Source organism: Leucoraja erinacea, chromosome 34, assembly GCF_028641065.1.
Source record: "Leucoraja erinacea ecotype New England chromosome 34, Leri_hhj_1, whole genome shotgun sequence".
In the NCBI taxonomy this organism is placed as follows: Eukaryota; Metazoa; Chordata; class Chondrichthyes; order Rajiformes; family Rajidae; genus Leucoraja; species Leucoraja erinaceus.
In genome coordinates this window covers 11713827-11729425 of record NC_073410.1, presented here as the reverse complement: position 1 = coordinate 11729425, position 15599 = coordinate 11713827, and the positions used below count along the sequence as shown (strand labels likewise).

Below are 15599 nucleotides of genomic sequence, written 5' to 3'. Positions count from 1 at the left end.
ACATGTTAGCTTTTCTAGATGTTGGAGGAGTCCAGAACCAGGGGCCACAGTGTAAGAATAAGGAGTAAGCCATTTAGAACGGAGACGAGGAAACACTTTTTCTCACAGGGAGTGGTGAATCTGTGGAATTCTCTGCCTCAGAGGATGGTGGAGGCAGGAAGATTTCTCTGGATGCTTTCAAGAGAGATCTAGATAGGGCTCTTAAAAATAGCGTAGTCAGGGGATATGGGGAGAACGCAGGAACTTGGTACTGATTGGGGATGATCAGCCATGATCACATTGAATGGCAGTGCTGGCTCGAAGGGCCAAATGGCCTACTCCTACACCTATTGTCTATTGTCTATTATCTGTGACCACAGATAGAAGAGACCATTACTGATGAACTACAGAGTAAATATAGCTGCTGAGAACATTTTTAAATATTCGAAATAAAACAAATGAAAGTGTTTTCTTTAATACTGCCTCTCCTCTCCTGTGAAATTTTTTTTTTCTGTCACTTATTTTCCAATAAGTTAATATCAGAACTAACAAACTCTAATTGCATGGCAGCTCATGGTGACTTACTTGTGGGAGAGGTTTGCCCGGTGCCTTGCGGGTCGTGCAACTGGACGGGTGGCTTCCTACCGATGGTCAGCATCACCGAACCTTGCGCTCTGCGCAGAATCTCAACAACTTCACTGTGGCTCAGACCAGACAGATCCTCCTCATTGACCTGGGACATGAAGAGCAAGGACACTTAAACATCATGCCGCCTGCCTGGTGCAAACAACAATGGCTGGCATTGTTTCCCCTCTTTCATTCTTTTATCACTTAGAACTTTAGACTTTAGAGATACAGCGCGGAAACACCGAGTCAACGCCAACCAGCGATCACCCATACACTGGTGCTATCCTACACACACGAGGGCCAATTTACAATTCACTGAAGCCCATTAACCTACAAACCTGCACGTCTTTGGAGTGTGGGAGGAAACTGGAGCACCCGGAGAAAACCCACATGGTCAAACGGAGAACGTACAAACTATGTACACATAGCACCTGTAGTCAGGATCGAACCCGGGTCTCTGGCGCTGTAAGGCAGCAATTATACCGCTGCACCACTGTGCCGTTCCCACTGTAATCTTGTTTTGATTTGCTTCCAATAATTATTGATTAGTTCAGTTTACAGATACAGTGTGGAAACAGGCCCCTCAGCCCACCAAGTCCACACTGACCATAGATCACCAGTTCACACTAGTTCTACATTATCCCTCTTTCGCATCAACTCCCTACACATTCGGGGCAATGTATAGAGGCCAATTAACCCACAAACCCGCAAGTCTTTGGGATGTGTGAGGAACCCGGAGGAAACTCACGCAGTCACAGGGAGAACATGCAAACTCCACACGGACAGCATCTGAGGTCAGGATCGAATCAAGGTCTCTGGCACCGTGAGGCAGCAGCTCTACCAGCTGCGTCACTATGCCCCCACAATTAATTTAACCCAATTTCAACACTCTCTCCATCAGATTTTGCCAAAATAAAATCTTACCCCAGATACATTCACCTGCCACAGGATCACTTTGAGAAGGACGTTTGGTACAGTCATCACAAGGATTGTGTGTTATGTTTTTAACCTGTGGATACCTCAGAGCCAATGAATTACTTAGTCACTCTTGGTGATGGAGGGACAGCCAATTTGCACCATTCAATGTTGTCCCTCCATCACCTCTCCAATGCTGCTGCTTGCTGGGGCGCGACGGTGAACAGATTCTGCTCACCTCCAAACTAAAGGACAGCAGGGTCATTACTGAGTCCATTCTCTTGTACCACGCTGCTAGACTAGCTACCTGCCTGCATTATCTTATGAATCAGGCAGGGCCCTTGTTTGGGGCTTGACTACACTCATCACCTTAGTCAGCTTTCGCTCCCATCTCAGCCCAGCATGGCTGCTTCTCTAATGAAAACTTTGCTTATGAACCAGGTCAGACATTATAATCTGCTCCTGAATCAACCTCTACTTAGTTTTCTCGACTATCTAACCTACCTATGCCTCTAATATGTTGATATACTTATGCTAGAAGTTGCCCCCTGGATGTTGTCTGGATTCGAGAATATGACCTATAAGGAAAGTACTCTATGGAAACTCCATGGCTTCAAGGACTAGTCTTGAAGTGCAGACTCTGCCCATGTATGTAGCACAGTCCGGGGAACCATTTGATGAAGAATCACAAGCTTCTGCTTTCACTCACCAGACAGAAGCATTCATCACTCGTCAAGAGTCAAGAGTGTTTGTTGTCATACGTACCGAAACGGAACAATGAAATCTATTTGCAACAGCATAACGAGTCTGTAAATATAGGACTCGATAGATAACACAAGCAGTTCAATAAATAAAAAGCCCCAATATTAATGCAAAGACGGAACTAAAGTTGAACGTCCCCGGTTCAAACTAGTTTGTAGTTTAGTTGGTGTTTGGAGTGTTCAAGAGCCTGATTATCGTTGGGAAGAAGCTGCTCCTGAACCTGGACATTACAGTTTTCAGATTCCGATATCTTCTTCCCAATGGCAGGAATGCAATGGCCAGGGCGGTGTGGGTCCTTGATGTTGCTGGCGGACCTTTTGAGGCCGCACCTTCTGTAAATCCCTTCGATGGTGGTGGGGTCAGTACCCGTGATGGGCCGGGCAGTGCGCACCACTTTTTATAGTCTGAAGAAGGGTTTCGGCCTGAAACGTTGCCTATTTCCTCCGCTCCATAGATGCTGCCGCACCCGCTGAGTTTCCCCAGCAATTTTGTCTACCTTCGATTCTCCAGCATCTGCAGTTCCTTCTTGACCACTTTTTATATTCTCCTTTGTTCATAGGCATTTGAGTTGCCAAACCAGGCCGTGTTGCTCTCTACCGTATACCCTCAGGTGTACACCTACTACACACCTCTCTCCACCTCTCCACCCCACACCTACACCTTTCAATGAGTAAGCAGCACTAACAAAGATTAAAACATGACCAATTGTGCAACGTCTCAAATAAAGTTGCGAGTCCGAGCACAAATGCACAGGAGGTGCGAATATTTCGGCAAGAGATCCGTAAACAGTAGTCAAAACTTGAAGATGCTTCATTGACTGCCTGAGGATGTGCAACAAGGCACAGGAACCATTCGCACAATGTGGTGGGGGTGGAGATGTTCTTCATGGCCACTTATAGCCTTGGGCTGGAAGACTGTGCTGTGAACGCAGGGCATTGAATCCCATGGTGAGGTAAAGCAAGAGACCCGTTTATAACAGTAATAAACTCCGCAGTACATTGCATGCTCATTGTTTGTAGCTCAGCAGGGGTGGGAGATTGCAACCTTCATGTGGTCTGCCTTGTTTCAACGAATGCAATCAACCCGGCGTGCACAATCAAATAAGATCAAATAGAACAAGTTGTCCTGCAACTGTAGGCTGTGCACGCCATACGCAAGAAGAAGTAGCTCAGCAGAAAAGTACAGGTGTCCAGTTTGCAGAGATAACTTAGTTTGAAATCAAGCTTGAGCATTGAGCTACTGATGATAGCTGAGATCTACATGTTCAGCTCACATTCATAACTGAATGTGGCATCGTGGCACAGCGGAAGAATCTCTGACTCACAGCTCCAGAGACCCGGTTTCAATCTTAACTATGGATGCTCTCTGTACGGAGTTTGCACGTTCTCCCTGTGACTGTGTTGGTTTTCTCCAGGTCCTCTGCTTTCCTCCCATATTCCAATGGCGTGTAGATTTGTACCTTGATTGGCTTCAGTAAATTGACCCCAGTGTGTAGGATAGAACCAGTATAGGGGTGATCGATGGTCGGCACGGACTCGGTTGGGCTGAAGGGTCTGCTTCCATGCTATATCTCCAAGCTAAACTTAGAGAAATCATGTGTAGGAAAGAACTGCAGATACTGGTTGAAATCGAAGAGAGACACAAAATGCTGGAGTAACTCAGCGGGACAGGCAGCATCTCTGGAGAGAATGAATGGGTGACTTTTCGGGTTGAAACCTTTCTTCAGACTGATGTCAGGGGAGAGGGAGATACATAGATAAGGAAGCGTCAGGTGTGAAAACAGGACAAAGATGGCATTGGGCTCTTGAGGAGCATTGAAACTACATTCATCCTGACAGGCAGAGTATTCCAAAGCATTCCTGCTTGGAGCATTGTAGATGGTAGAAAGGCTTCGGAATATCAGGAGGTGAGTCTCCACGTAGAGTGGTAGAGTCATATAGTGTTTGACCTGCTCGAGTAGCCAGCTATCTTGTCCATCCTGTCTGGTCAATGATGACCCGTAGCATGTTGTCGGAGGACTTAATGGTGATGTCAAGTATCTCAATCACAGGTGGTTGCATCACCACATAATTTAAATTTGTACTGCCTTTAATATAAAACATGCCAGCTATGTCACAGGGGTGTGGCTAAACAGAATTTGACACACAAAAAAATACTAGAACTGAGAACTAAGACGTTAAGGATGATGATAACACAGGGTCGAAGATGTAGGTTTCGGGAATGCCATAAAAAATAAAGGGATAGAGGTGGTGACGTTACGGAAAGGAATTCCACAGGTAGCCACAAAATGCTGGAGTAACTCAGCGGGCCAGGCAGCATCTCTGGAGAGAAGGAATGGGCAACGTTTCGGGTCGAGACCCTCACCCATTCCTTCTCTCCAGAGATGCTGCCGGACCCGCTGAGTTACTCCAGCATTTTGTGGCTACCTTCGATTTATACCAGCATCTGCAGTTCTTTCTTATACATAAGAAGTTCCACAGGTTAGGCTGCAGGGTGGCTCATCATGCTGTACCTTTAACAAGTCCCCATTTTGTGTCTGGTTACTGATTGAGTGCCCCTCTCTTGCCATTCACTCACATTGCATGGTACACACACATTACATGGTACACACACATTACATGGTACACACACATTACATGGTACACACACATTACATGGTACACACACATTACATGGTACACACACATTGCATGGTACACACACATTGCATGGTACACACACATTACATGGTACACACACATTACATGGTACACACACATTACATGGTACACACACATTGCATGGTACACACACATTACATGGTACACACACAGTGCATGGTACACACACATTACATGGTACACACACATTGCATTGGACACTCCACACAAGAAGCCAAGGCCCGCATGTGTAGCTGTTATTATTTAGAGTCCTATGATCAGCAATACAAAGGGGCATGCGTGACTTAAAGGATGTTCCCAACTTTTGACACGTCCCATTAACATTCAGGATCCTTCTGCCGACAGTGCACATATTTGACGTCTGCGCGTGTAATGGGTCATAGTGCTTTGTCCGCATTGTCTGCAGCCCCGTACAAGTTGAACATCTCAAAGGAGGGATCATTGTCAGAGTGTCATGCAGTGTTCCTCCCTGATAATGCATGTTGTTTAAAGTGAAGTGTGGAAGCAATGCCTCAACTATGCCGCAAGGTCATGTGTCGGAATCCTCAGGTCAGCAATCAGGAATGGTCTTCCTCATCTACTGCCAGGCCCGGGACATCTCTCACCTTCATCACTTCCTATCTTCATCTTCATAAAAGAGAGGACCACCCTTCTCCAGCGCTGCATCTCAAAGTGATGCCATTCTGCCTTTGTTTATCCGCAGCCACTTTCTGCCTCAGCCGCTGCCCCTGCCAACCAAGCACGTTCTGCAGCAGTTTATAGCGGCACGGTGGCGCAGCGGTAGAGTTGCTGCCTTACAGTGCTTGCAGCGCCGGAGACCCAGGTTCGATCCTGACTACGGCTGTTGTCTGTACGGAGTTTGCACGTTCCCCCGTGACCAGCGTGGGTTTTCTCCGAGTTCTTCGGTTTCCTCCCACTATCCAAAGACGTACAGGTATGTAGGTAAATTGGCTTGGTGTAAATGTCAAAATTGTTCCCAGTGTGTGTCGGATAGTGTTAATATGCGACGATGTCTGGTCGGTTGGATGAAGGGCATGTTTCCGCGCTGTATCTCTAAACTAGAATATAAAGAACCAATAATTGTTGGTGTTGAGCTGTGTACTCCTAGTTCATGACCCATTGGTCACGCACTGAAACTTCAGGAATGCCGCATTCATTGGCACAAACTGACCTTAGGCTAAAAGGAAGAAGCACAGAGTCCAAGGAGCAAGTTTCACAGAAACTACTTGCTTGGACCATAGTATCAACAAAATGGAAGCCCAAAGAAAAATATAACAGAGGATATTACAGGGAGATGGGGGAAGCAAGGGGTGAGATAGTGAATGGCATCCAGGACACTCAGAGGTTAGCTATTTCAAATTTCATTATTTTTATACCTACGTACAAATCTTACTTTAATTTGTTCCAAGAACAATGTTTTGAGAAAAATGCACTGCATGTTTCTATAACATAATCCTGGTGTCAGGACAATCTGATCTGTTAAATGGAGCATTATTACAATCCAATCAATAAAATGCTAGTACTAAGCACGCATTAAGCCCCTTCCATTGACTCTATCTATACTCGCTGCCTCAACAAGGCCAACAGCAAAATCAAGGCCCATTCTCACCCCGGTTACACCCTCTTCCCCCCTCTCCCATCAGGCAAGAGGTACAGAAGTTTGAAGACGCATCCCTCCAGATTCAGGGACAGTTTCTTCCCAGTTGTTATCAGGCAACCGAACCATCCTCTCACCAACTAGAGTGAGGTCCTGACCTCTCACTGAAGGCCTTTGAACTATCTTTAATCTGATTTTTTATCAGAATTAAATGTTATATGGTGCACTGAATGTTGCGCCCTTTATCTTTTTTCTGTGGACAGCTTGATTGGCCATGCAGTTTTTTTCTTTAACTGGGTAGCTCACAAACAAAATTTTCATTGTACCTCAGTGCGCGTGATAATAATAAACTAAACTAAAATGTTTATCAAAAGCACGAGCACCTCCTCAAAACTGGAGCGCTGACGTTAAAACAGTAAAAAAAAATTAAGATTTATTTCAAATTTTCCACGTCCTGCTCACACCTTGGTAATCTGCGTTTTTGTTTATTGAAAAATATTGCAAAATAAGGCAAGTATTGGAATGAATGTAATCTCCTTGATCGCTACCCGCTGCTTGCTGGAAGAAAGCGAGTTAAAGACTTTATAAAGGGTATAGACTTTGAAGGGTTCAGAGGCACGGCACAAATTGCTCGTGCTGTTTGTCATACAGATGTTCGAAGCTCAGTTGACACAAAAACGGTGCGATAGTGATTAATGAGCATCCTGCCGCAAAGTTCCAAGCTCCAAAGTGGTTCAATCCGCAATCGTTGAGACATGAAGGGATAATGAGATGTACAATCCCAGTGCTCGGACTGCCTGCTAACCAGCAGGAAAACCAGGAGCCCGTTTGCACGCCAAGGTTTTAATGAACGGTGCCAAGTTTAGCTTAATGTGTTGTTCTGTACAGGAAAAGTGAGAGATACAATGTCCTTGTAAAACACACTGAGAACAAATGGTCAGGGGCAGCGGGCGGTTAGCAGGGCAAATAGCATTTTGTCCTTCACTACATATAAGGAGCAAGGATGTTTGGCTACTGTTGTACAGGGCCTTGATAAGAGTCGACCTGGAGTCTATTATTGACAAATAAAGCAAGCATTAAGCATTGGAATTAATCCTTGAGCTGGAGTTTTGTATGCAGCTTTGGTCTCCGTATCTGAGGATGAATCTCCTTGCCAAGGAAGGAGTGACGTAAAGGTTTATTAGACTGAATCCCGAGCCGGCAGCACTGATAACCTGGGTTGATGGGACTTATATTCAGTGGAGTTTGGAAAGAATGAGAGGGAATCTGATGGAAATTCTAACAGATTCGAGATCCAGGGTGGATGTTCCCAGTGACTGGAAGGTCCAGAACCAGGGGTCACAGCTAATGTGCTATTAGAACCAAGACCAGGAGAACTCTCATCACCAAGACGGTTGTGAACCTGTGGAAATCTCCACCACGCAAGACTTCCTCATTCCTCTCTGGTGGTTACTCTTCGACCAATGTTCAGTCCCTTTCCCCGACCTACCTTTACATATTTTTGAAGTGTTGACCATGGCACATGGGTCTTCCCTCTTCGTGGTCTACGTGGAGGTTTGCCTGCTATCTTCTCCTTAACTGCAGCATGTACGGACCTAGCCACCCTTGAGACCGGTCTGACACTCAGTAAGATAATGGCCAATCTTTCACTTCTCCCACTTTCCTGCCCGAATCCTGTCCATCAACACAGTTTTAAATAGAAGGCTGTGGAGACCAAGTCAATGGATATTTTTATCAGAGACAGAAAGATTCTTGATTAGTACAGGTGTCAGGGGTTATGGGAAGAAAGGCAGGAGAATGGGGTTAGGAGGGAGAGATAGATCAGCCATGATTGAATGGCGGAGTAGACGATGGGCCGAATGGCCTCATTCTGCCCCTATCACATGAAATATACCCAGCAATGGAGCAGTCACACACCCCAATTGTATTTTTACTGCATGCCTGCACTCAATTCTTAAACTAGTTATCGTGAAATTGTTATCTAAGAAAGAGCCATACTCGATACCTCTTAATTTGGGCATGTCACAGTCTTTCTCCTATCTTTTTCATTCCAATAATTTTCACAAATTGAGTCTCAGATGAGGCAGAGAGGAGAATGGTCTGTTCTAGGCCTTGAATTTTGTCCAGCCTTTGAACCATGTGTTGAGATGGTTTGAGCTGTTGATATGTCCAAAGATCTTTCATCAAACATGCAGAGGCAAACATCAACATTCATAAGAAGTAGTTTCATTATTTGGATTGAGTAGCTGTTGCCTTAGTAGCAAGGTCACTGTTTTAAAGGCCTCTATAGAGCCATCAACCGAATGATAGATGGAGGGACAGGGAAGTATTGCAGTGAAGAATGCTTTTGGCTTGTTATCTTGTTAGTTTCACCTCTAATTTTTACAGATTTCTCTCTTGAGGAAAGGTTCAACGGATTGTCTATTTCAAAAACTTTTCACTCAAATAGTGTGTGACCTTTAATAACGGGAATGAATATCATCATGAATATTATCGGTTATTAGCATAACGGAAGATAAACTATCTATTCCATTAATCACAACAGGACACGATCAAACATATAAATTTGTAATTAGAATGCCAAATTTTCCGTACAGATGAATGTCAGTCAATTTTAGTAGAAGTCATCTAATCCCATTAAAGCAGTGGACTGTGCAATAAAATGTAAGTCATTAAGATTTTTCATCTCATAAATGTTTCACCCTCATTGCTTTTAATCTTGCTAAATCCTAAAGTCAGAATTGGTTTTCAGCTGACAATGAATGCAACAGATATACTACAAGTCTGATGCATAATAAACATTGTGTGATTTATTTTGATCATTCCAATTTTAATTTACCGTCATAATAGCACGACATTTATCTTGGCATTTAATACCCGACTTTTCCTTCACCATGTTTTACTAACTGTGATGTGCAGTCTTCAACTTGATTCTTTTTTGTTGCCTTTAAGACTATAAAGTTGGAGTTTAAGGTCAGGTCGGGGGGAGTTCCCCCCCGCCACGGGTACCATGTAATCCCGTGCTACCTGCTCCATGGTCGGATAGTCGGCGACTAAACCGTCTCCCCCACCTGGTTTGCCAGATGAGGAGGGGGCTGTGGACCCCCAGCAGGACCAAAAACAAGACCTGTCAAAGGGCGGATGAGCTCCTAGCGAGCCAACGGCCATCCACACTTCAGTAGAAGTTGCGATCACTGTCGTACACGGCATTGTAAGGCACCGTGATGTTTTCAACGATGATGACGATGATGATGATGAAAGTAAGACCTTTACCTCATGTTCAGGGTTGTGATCAATAAGAGGATATTTTCTTATTTCATCACAACATATAATGACACCATTTCAGCTCCAAGCGACTTTGACAACTCACAGAGCAATTCAACCCCACCAGTATTTGTTCCTGTAAACTAATCTGTCTGCATTCCCATCGCACCCGGCAACCTTCTGCCACTCTTGCAAGATATAGGTTCAGGTTTGGTGTTATTGTCACGTGCACAAGCTTTGTTTTGTATGTTGTTCAGATCAGATATACGATACGTAAATCCATGCAACTCAAACTGAAATACAATAGCTGGAGCAAAGGGCAAGATAAAGAGTGTAGAATATATTCTCAGCATTGTAGAGCATCAGGTCCACAGACTGAAATATCCATGATCAAGATACAGTGGCCAAGTGATGAGGCCGTTTGCTTGTCTTTGGGATGTGTGAGAAAACTCGAACATGTAAGGTCAACTTTTGCGGACACAGGGAGAACATGCAAAATCTGCACACACACGACACCAAAGTTCAGAATTAAACCTGGGTCACTTGACATATGAACCAGCAACACCGCACCACAATGTTTAGCTTAATTTAGTTTGGAGATACAGCACGGAAACAGGCCCTTCAGCCCATTACAAGTCCGTGCCGACCAGCAATCCCTGCACATTGACACTACCCCACATACATTAGGGACAATTTTACATTTATACCAAGCCAATTAACCTGCAACATGTACGTCTTTGGAGCGTGGGAGGAAACCGAAGATTTCAGAGAAGAGCCACGCAGGTCACAGGGAGAACGTACAAACTCCGTACAGACAGCACCCGTAGTCAGGATCAAACCCGGGTCTCTGGCGCTGTAAGGCAGTAGCTCTACTGCTGTACCACCATCGGAATAATGTGTGGACCAGGTTCTAGCCTCATCGATATATTTCTCAGCGATAATTTTCCATCTGCCAAGAGTTTCAATCACAATACACACGATATTTTAGGCTTTATCTTCAACTAAGATATTTGCAATCCTTGTTCATTGTCCGGTGGAAATGAGTCACTGATTGTGAGTCACAACTTTTTCATTTTCCCCTTTGCTCCACCTATTGTACTTGAGTTTGACTTGATTGTTTAATTTAGAGATACAGTGCGGAAACAGGCCCTTCGGCCCATCGTGTCCGCGCCGACAAGCGATCATATTAACACTACCTCACACACACACTAGGGACAATTTTACAATTGATACCAAGTCAATTAATCTGTAAACCTGTACGTCTTTAGAGTGTGGGAGGAAACTCAAACCTACAAATTGTATCAATGTAATTAAAGTATTATCTGATCTGATAGCATGCAATACCAAGCTTTTCACTGTACCTCAATACAGGCACCTCACGTTTGATATGGGGATATACGTTCCAGAAAATCAGCATATAATTCAAATTCATAAATTAAACATAAGAATTTAAACATTTAAACAGGCATAAATTTAAGTACGTTATTTCAAAAATACAGGGAGCAAATTAGGTTTTAATATTAATTAAACAAGCTCGTAATTTAAAAAACGCACAAATCAAACATGCGTAAACTGCTTGGTGCTTGTACACGTGACAATAATAAACCTGAACTCAAACTAGTTACAAATCACAGCCCAGTAGGATTTGCGTCCCTTTTTAAGGCGTAATGTTACATATATACGGCTTCAAAATTGATCCAAACTCAACCAACTGGTCCTTGGCCAACATGAGCTCTAAAAAACCCTGCAATAGCAAGGCAGAGCATCAAAGATTTGCCGCATCAGTCCCAATGCAAAGTCTCGACCCAAAACCTCGCCTCTACAGATGCTGCTTGATGCTGCTTGATCCACTGCCTTCCTCCAGCAGTTTGTTTAGTGCTCTAGATGCCAGCACCTACAGTTTCTTGTACTTTTGTTGATTTGCGTTCTACAATGTTACGGGCCACTTCTTTATTATGTGCGACTGTTAATCTTGCAAAACTTTACTGCTGTTTTCCATAAACTTCTCACCCGCAAGACATTTTCTTTGTTTTTCCATTTGCTGTTGCCAGCGTCAGTGAATTGATCCTAGAACCATTGGTTAATCATGAGTGGGATTTTTTCCAAGGTACAACCTGTCATTAAATACTCTTGGCCTATGTGATCCGTCATAGCCCGAGCAAAGTGGTGCTGGAGTCTTGTAGATACTTAATTGCTTCAGCTCCCGCCCATTGTATCTCTCTCTCCCTCGCTAATCAATATGAACTAAGGTCACAATCTTCTGCTCATTAACTTCTCTATAGTTGATGGGAACTTGGTGCCCACGATTGCTATGTTTCCCACATTATAACAATGGCTGGGTTTATGATATGTTTAGATTCAAGGAACTGCAGATGCTGGTTTGCAAATAAAACAACACAAAGTGCTGGAGTAACTCAGCGGGTCGGGCAGCATCTCTGGAGAACATGGATAGGTGACGTTTCGGGTCGGGACCCTTCTTCGGACTGGTTGTGTGAAGCTGTGGGTGGAAGAGGAGGGGGAGGGGAGAAATATGTGTGAGGATGAAATAAGGGGGTGGAGGTGGTTTAGGGGGGAGGGAAGGGGAGACGGGGGGGAGGGGGGGGGGGGGAGGGGGGGGGGGAGGGGATGGGGAGACGGGAGAGGGCAAAGGTTTTGTCGTTACCTAAAATTGGAGAATTCAATATTCATACCGTTGTGTTGTAAGCTACCCAAGTGGAATATGAGGTGCTGTTTCTCCAATTTACATGTGGCCTCACTCTAGTAATGGTGGAGGCCCAGGAATGAACGATACAATCAGTCTGAAGAAGGGCCCCATTACTTATCTACAGTATGTCCTCTTGCGAAGGTGCCTGGCCTGCTGAGTTTTCCAGAACCTTCTATCCTTTCTCATCTATTTCATCAGTTACAACTCTTTAGCATTGTACCTGCTGCGATTTAAAAGCAATTTTTGTTGTTCCCCACAAGTTCTCATTTTCCAAATGGATTCACCTTCATGCTGGATTTACTTCATGACTAAATTGTTTTTCCCTTCTGTTTCCAAGCTTTCGACTTGGAATATTGCTTATTGCTGAAGAAATGGCAGACATTTCAGTTAGTTCTTGTTCTCATTTGATGTTCACTCCATTAGTTCCAGCTGTGCATCCCAAATCTTTATAAATTCAACTCTGCTATTCTCTTCACGGTATGTTACAGTCTGCAGCAGTTTCAACAATCTGCAGTAGATTTCAGAGGGCCACCTATGGAATTTTTAAACTAAAAGAGAGGAGGGCAGCATGGTGTCACAGCGGTAGAGTTGCTGCCTCACAGCACCAGAGACCAAGGTTTGATCCTGACTATGATGCTGTCTGTATGGAGTTTGTACGTTCTCCCCACGACCTGTTTGGGTTTTCTCCGAGATTCTCCCACACTCCAAAGATGTACAGGTTTGTAGGTTAATTGGCTCGGTGCAAATGTAAAATTGTCCCTCGTGTGTGTGGGGTAGTGTTAGTGTGTGGGGATCGCTGGTAGGTATGGAATCAGTGGGTCGAAGGGGCATGCTGTGCCTCTAAACTAAACTAATATAGAAAGTCACCAATAGTGGAATACAGACTCAATCTGCATTCATCATAACTGAAGGTAGACACAAAATGCTGGATTAACTCAGCGGGACAGGCAGCATCTCTGGAGAGAAGGATTGGGTGACGTTTCGGGTTGAGATCCTTCTTCAGACTGATGGCAGAGATTTAAGGCAGAGATTGATAGATTCTTGATTAGTACAGGCGTCAGGTTATGGGGAGAAGGCAGAAGAATGGGGTTAGGAGGGAGAGATAGATCAGCCATGATTGAATGGCAGAGTAGACATGATGGGCCGAATGGCCTAATTCTGCTCCTACCACTTATGGCACCCAAGCCAGGTGACTCTTTGCAGCTAGTCACAAAAATAGATGTGCATTCTTGTATGACAATCGCTCCACTCTCTTAAATCTCTACTCCGACAGCAGCGCTTCTTATTTTAAGTATGCTCTTCTTAATCTCCTCCCAGATCTGTAGTCACATTATTCCCTTTATCATGTATCTGTACACTGTGGTTGGCTCGACTGTAATCATGCACTGTCTCTCCGCTGACTGGTTAGCACACAACAAAAGCTTTTCACTGTACCCAAGTACACTTGACAAAAAACTAAACTCAAATACATACATAGGCTTAAATAAAATATGTTCCCAAGTATCTAATTCAAATATGACATACAATTGGTCTGATGAAGGCCCTTGATCTGAAACGTCACCCACCCATGTCCTCCAGAGGTGCTGCCTGACCCGCAAAGTTATTCCAGCACTTATGCCATTGAATTAATTCATTTAGTACTCGAGTAATTTTGGAACCGGCCACCGACTTGTGTTCGGGATTGCATTAGGGGTTTGCCTGGCTGTAACAAACCACAGAGGCCGGTTTCAGAATTTAATCTGATCTGTGCTGTGATTATAGTTCAACAAGAACTCCAATTAAGCTTCTCGGTCAGTAAACAGGTTTGTCATCGTAGTTTAGGACTTGGTTTCGGTGCTGGGTTAAATACATTACGCCTGCATTGCTCCTTGACGCTACTGATGGTACCACATGGGTTCACCTCCCTTCCACAAAGTCATCTGTGGTGGCCCAGCTCACCACTTAAGCCTGATCTCCTCCCCTTTACCCAGTCAGTTATACTTCCACTTATAAAGCTATTTATTGCCTTCGCAATGCTGAGACCAGTCAGAAACTTGACCCAAGGCACGTACGTTAAACTACTGATTTTCTTAGGTCAGCTCAAGTGCAACAATTAGCAGGGTCTAAGTACAACATTGGCAACAGCAGAGATGTTCCATGCAACAACCTTCGGTTAAAGATTATATTTAGGGTGTGCAGGGGGGTGTGAAGGATTTTGGTAATATATGCAGTCATACGAAGTTATATTTTATGAAGATATATGCAGCTGTGTGAAGGTATTGGGAAATAAATGTGAGTATATGAGGTTATTTGCAATATATGCAGATTGTATGCATGTATATGAAGAACCTTCAATATATCCTTCAATATAATGAAGTATATTGAAGGTATATTGAAGGTATTCTCTTATAAATACTGGGCATATTAAAGTATTTAACGTATATACAGATATATGTAAGTGTTACCTTGTACATATGCAACAAGTTTCATTTGGGTTTTGAACATCTACTAGTGTGGAGTTAGCTGGGAACATTGAGGGAAGTGGGAGGGGGGAATGGGGAGAGAGAGGATGAGCAGGAATGAAGTGAAGGAACTCCCAAAACTGAGATTTTGGAAGACAATGGTGAACATGCTTGTGTTAGAAAGAGCAGGTTTGCCAGGGGTTAGAGTAAGGGCTCACCTTGCCAAGCAGAATATGTTGTTGAGCTGGTGTGCAGTGGTATCAAGGGTAATGAGGCATCCTTTCCGTGGGATAGCTGGGGTGTGTGAACCTCAGTTGCATCCTTTTGCATCCCTTCCTTGCTGATTATGAACTGATTTAGCACGTGTAGGAAGGAACTGCAGATCTGGTTTAAACCGAAGATGGACGCAAAAAGCTGGAGTAACACATCAGGACAGGCAACATCTCTGGAGGAAAGGAATAGGTGATGTATTGGGTCTGAAGAAGGGTCTGGACCCGAAACGTCACCCATTCCTTTTCTCCAGAGATGCTGTCTGACCCGCTGAGTTACTCCAGCTTTTTGTGCCTATGAACAGATTTAGCATCTGGTCGTCTGATAGTGCAAATAAAACGTTATGAAAAACGGATTTGGAAAGATATAAATTTCAAAAT

At 44.1% G+C, this 15599-nt stretch overlaps 1 protein-coding gene across 1 annotated transcript in view; it reads right to left on the bottom strand.

Annotated features, from left to right (window-relative positions):
• Nucleotides 1-15599, bottom strand: part of LOC129712842 (tyrosine-protein phosphatase non-receptor type 13-like) — a 212237-nt gene that overhangs the window by 35518 nt on the left and 161120 nt on the right. The window contains exon 39 of the mRNA XM_055661561.1: nucleotides 565-712. Coding sequence (XP_055517536.1) covers nucleotides 565-712 — 148 coding nt within the window. The remainder of the gene's footprint in view (nucleotides 1-564; nucleotides 713-15599) is intronic.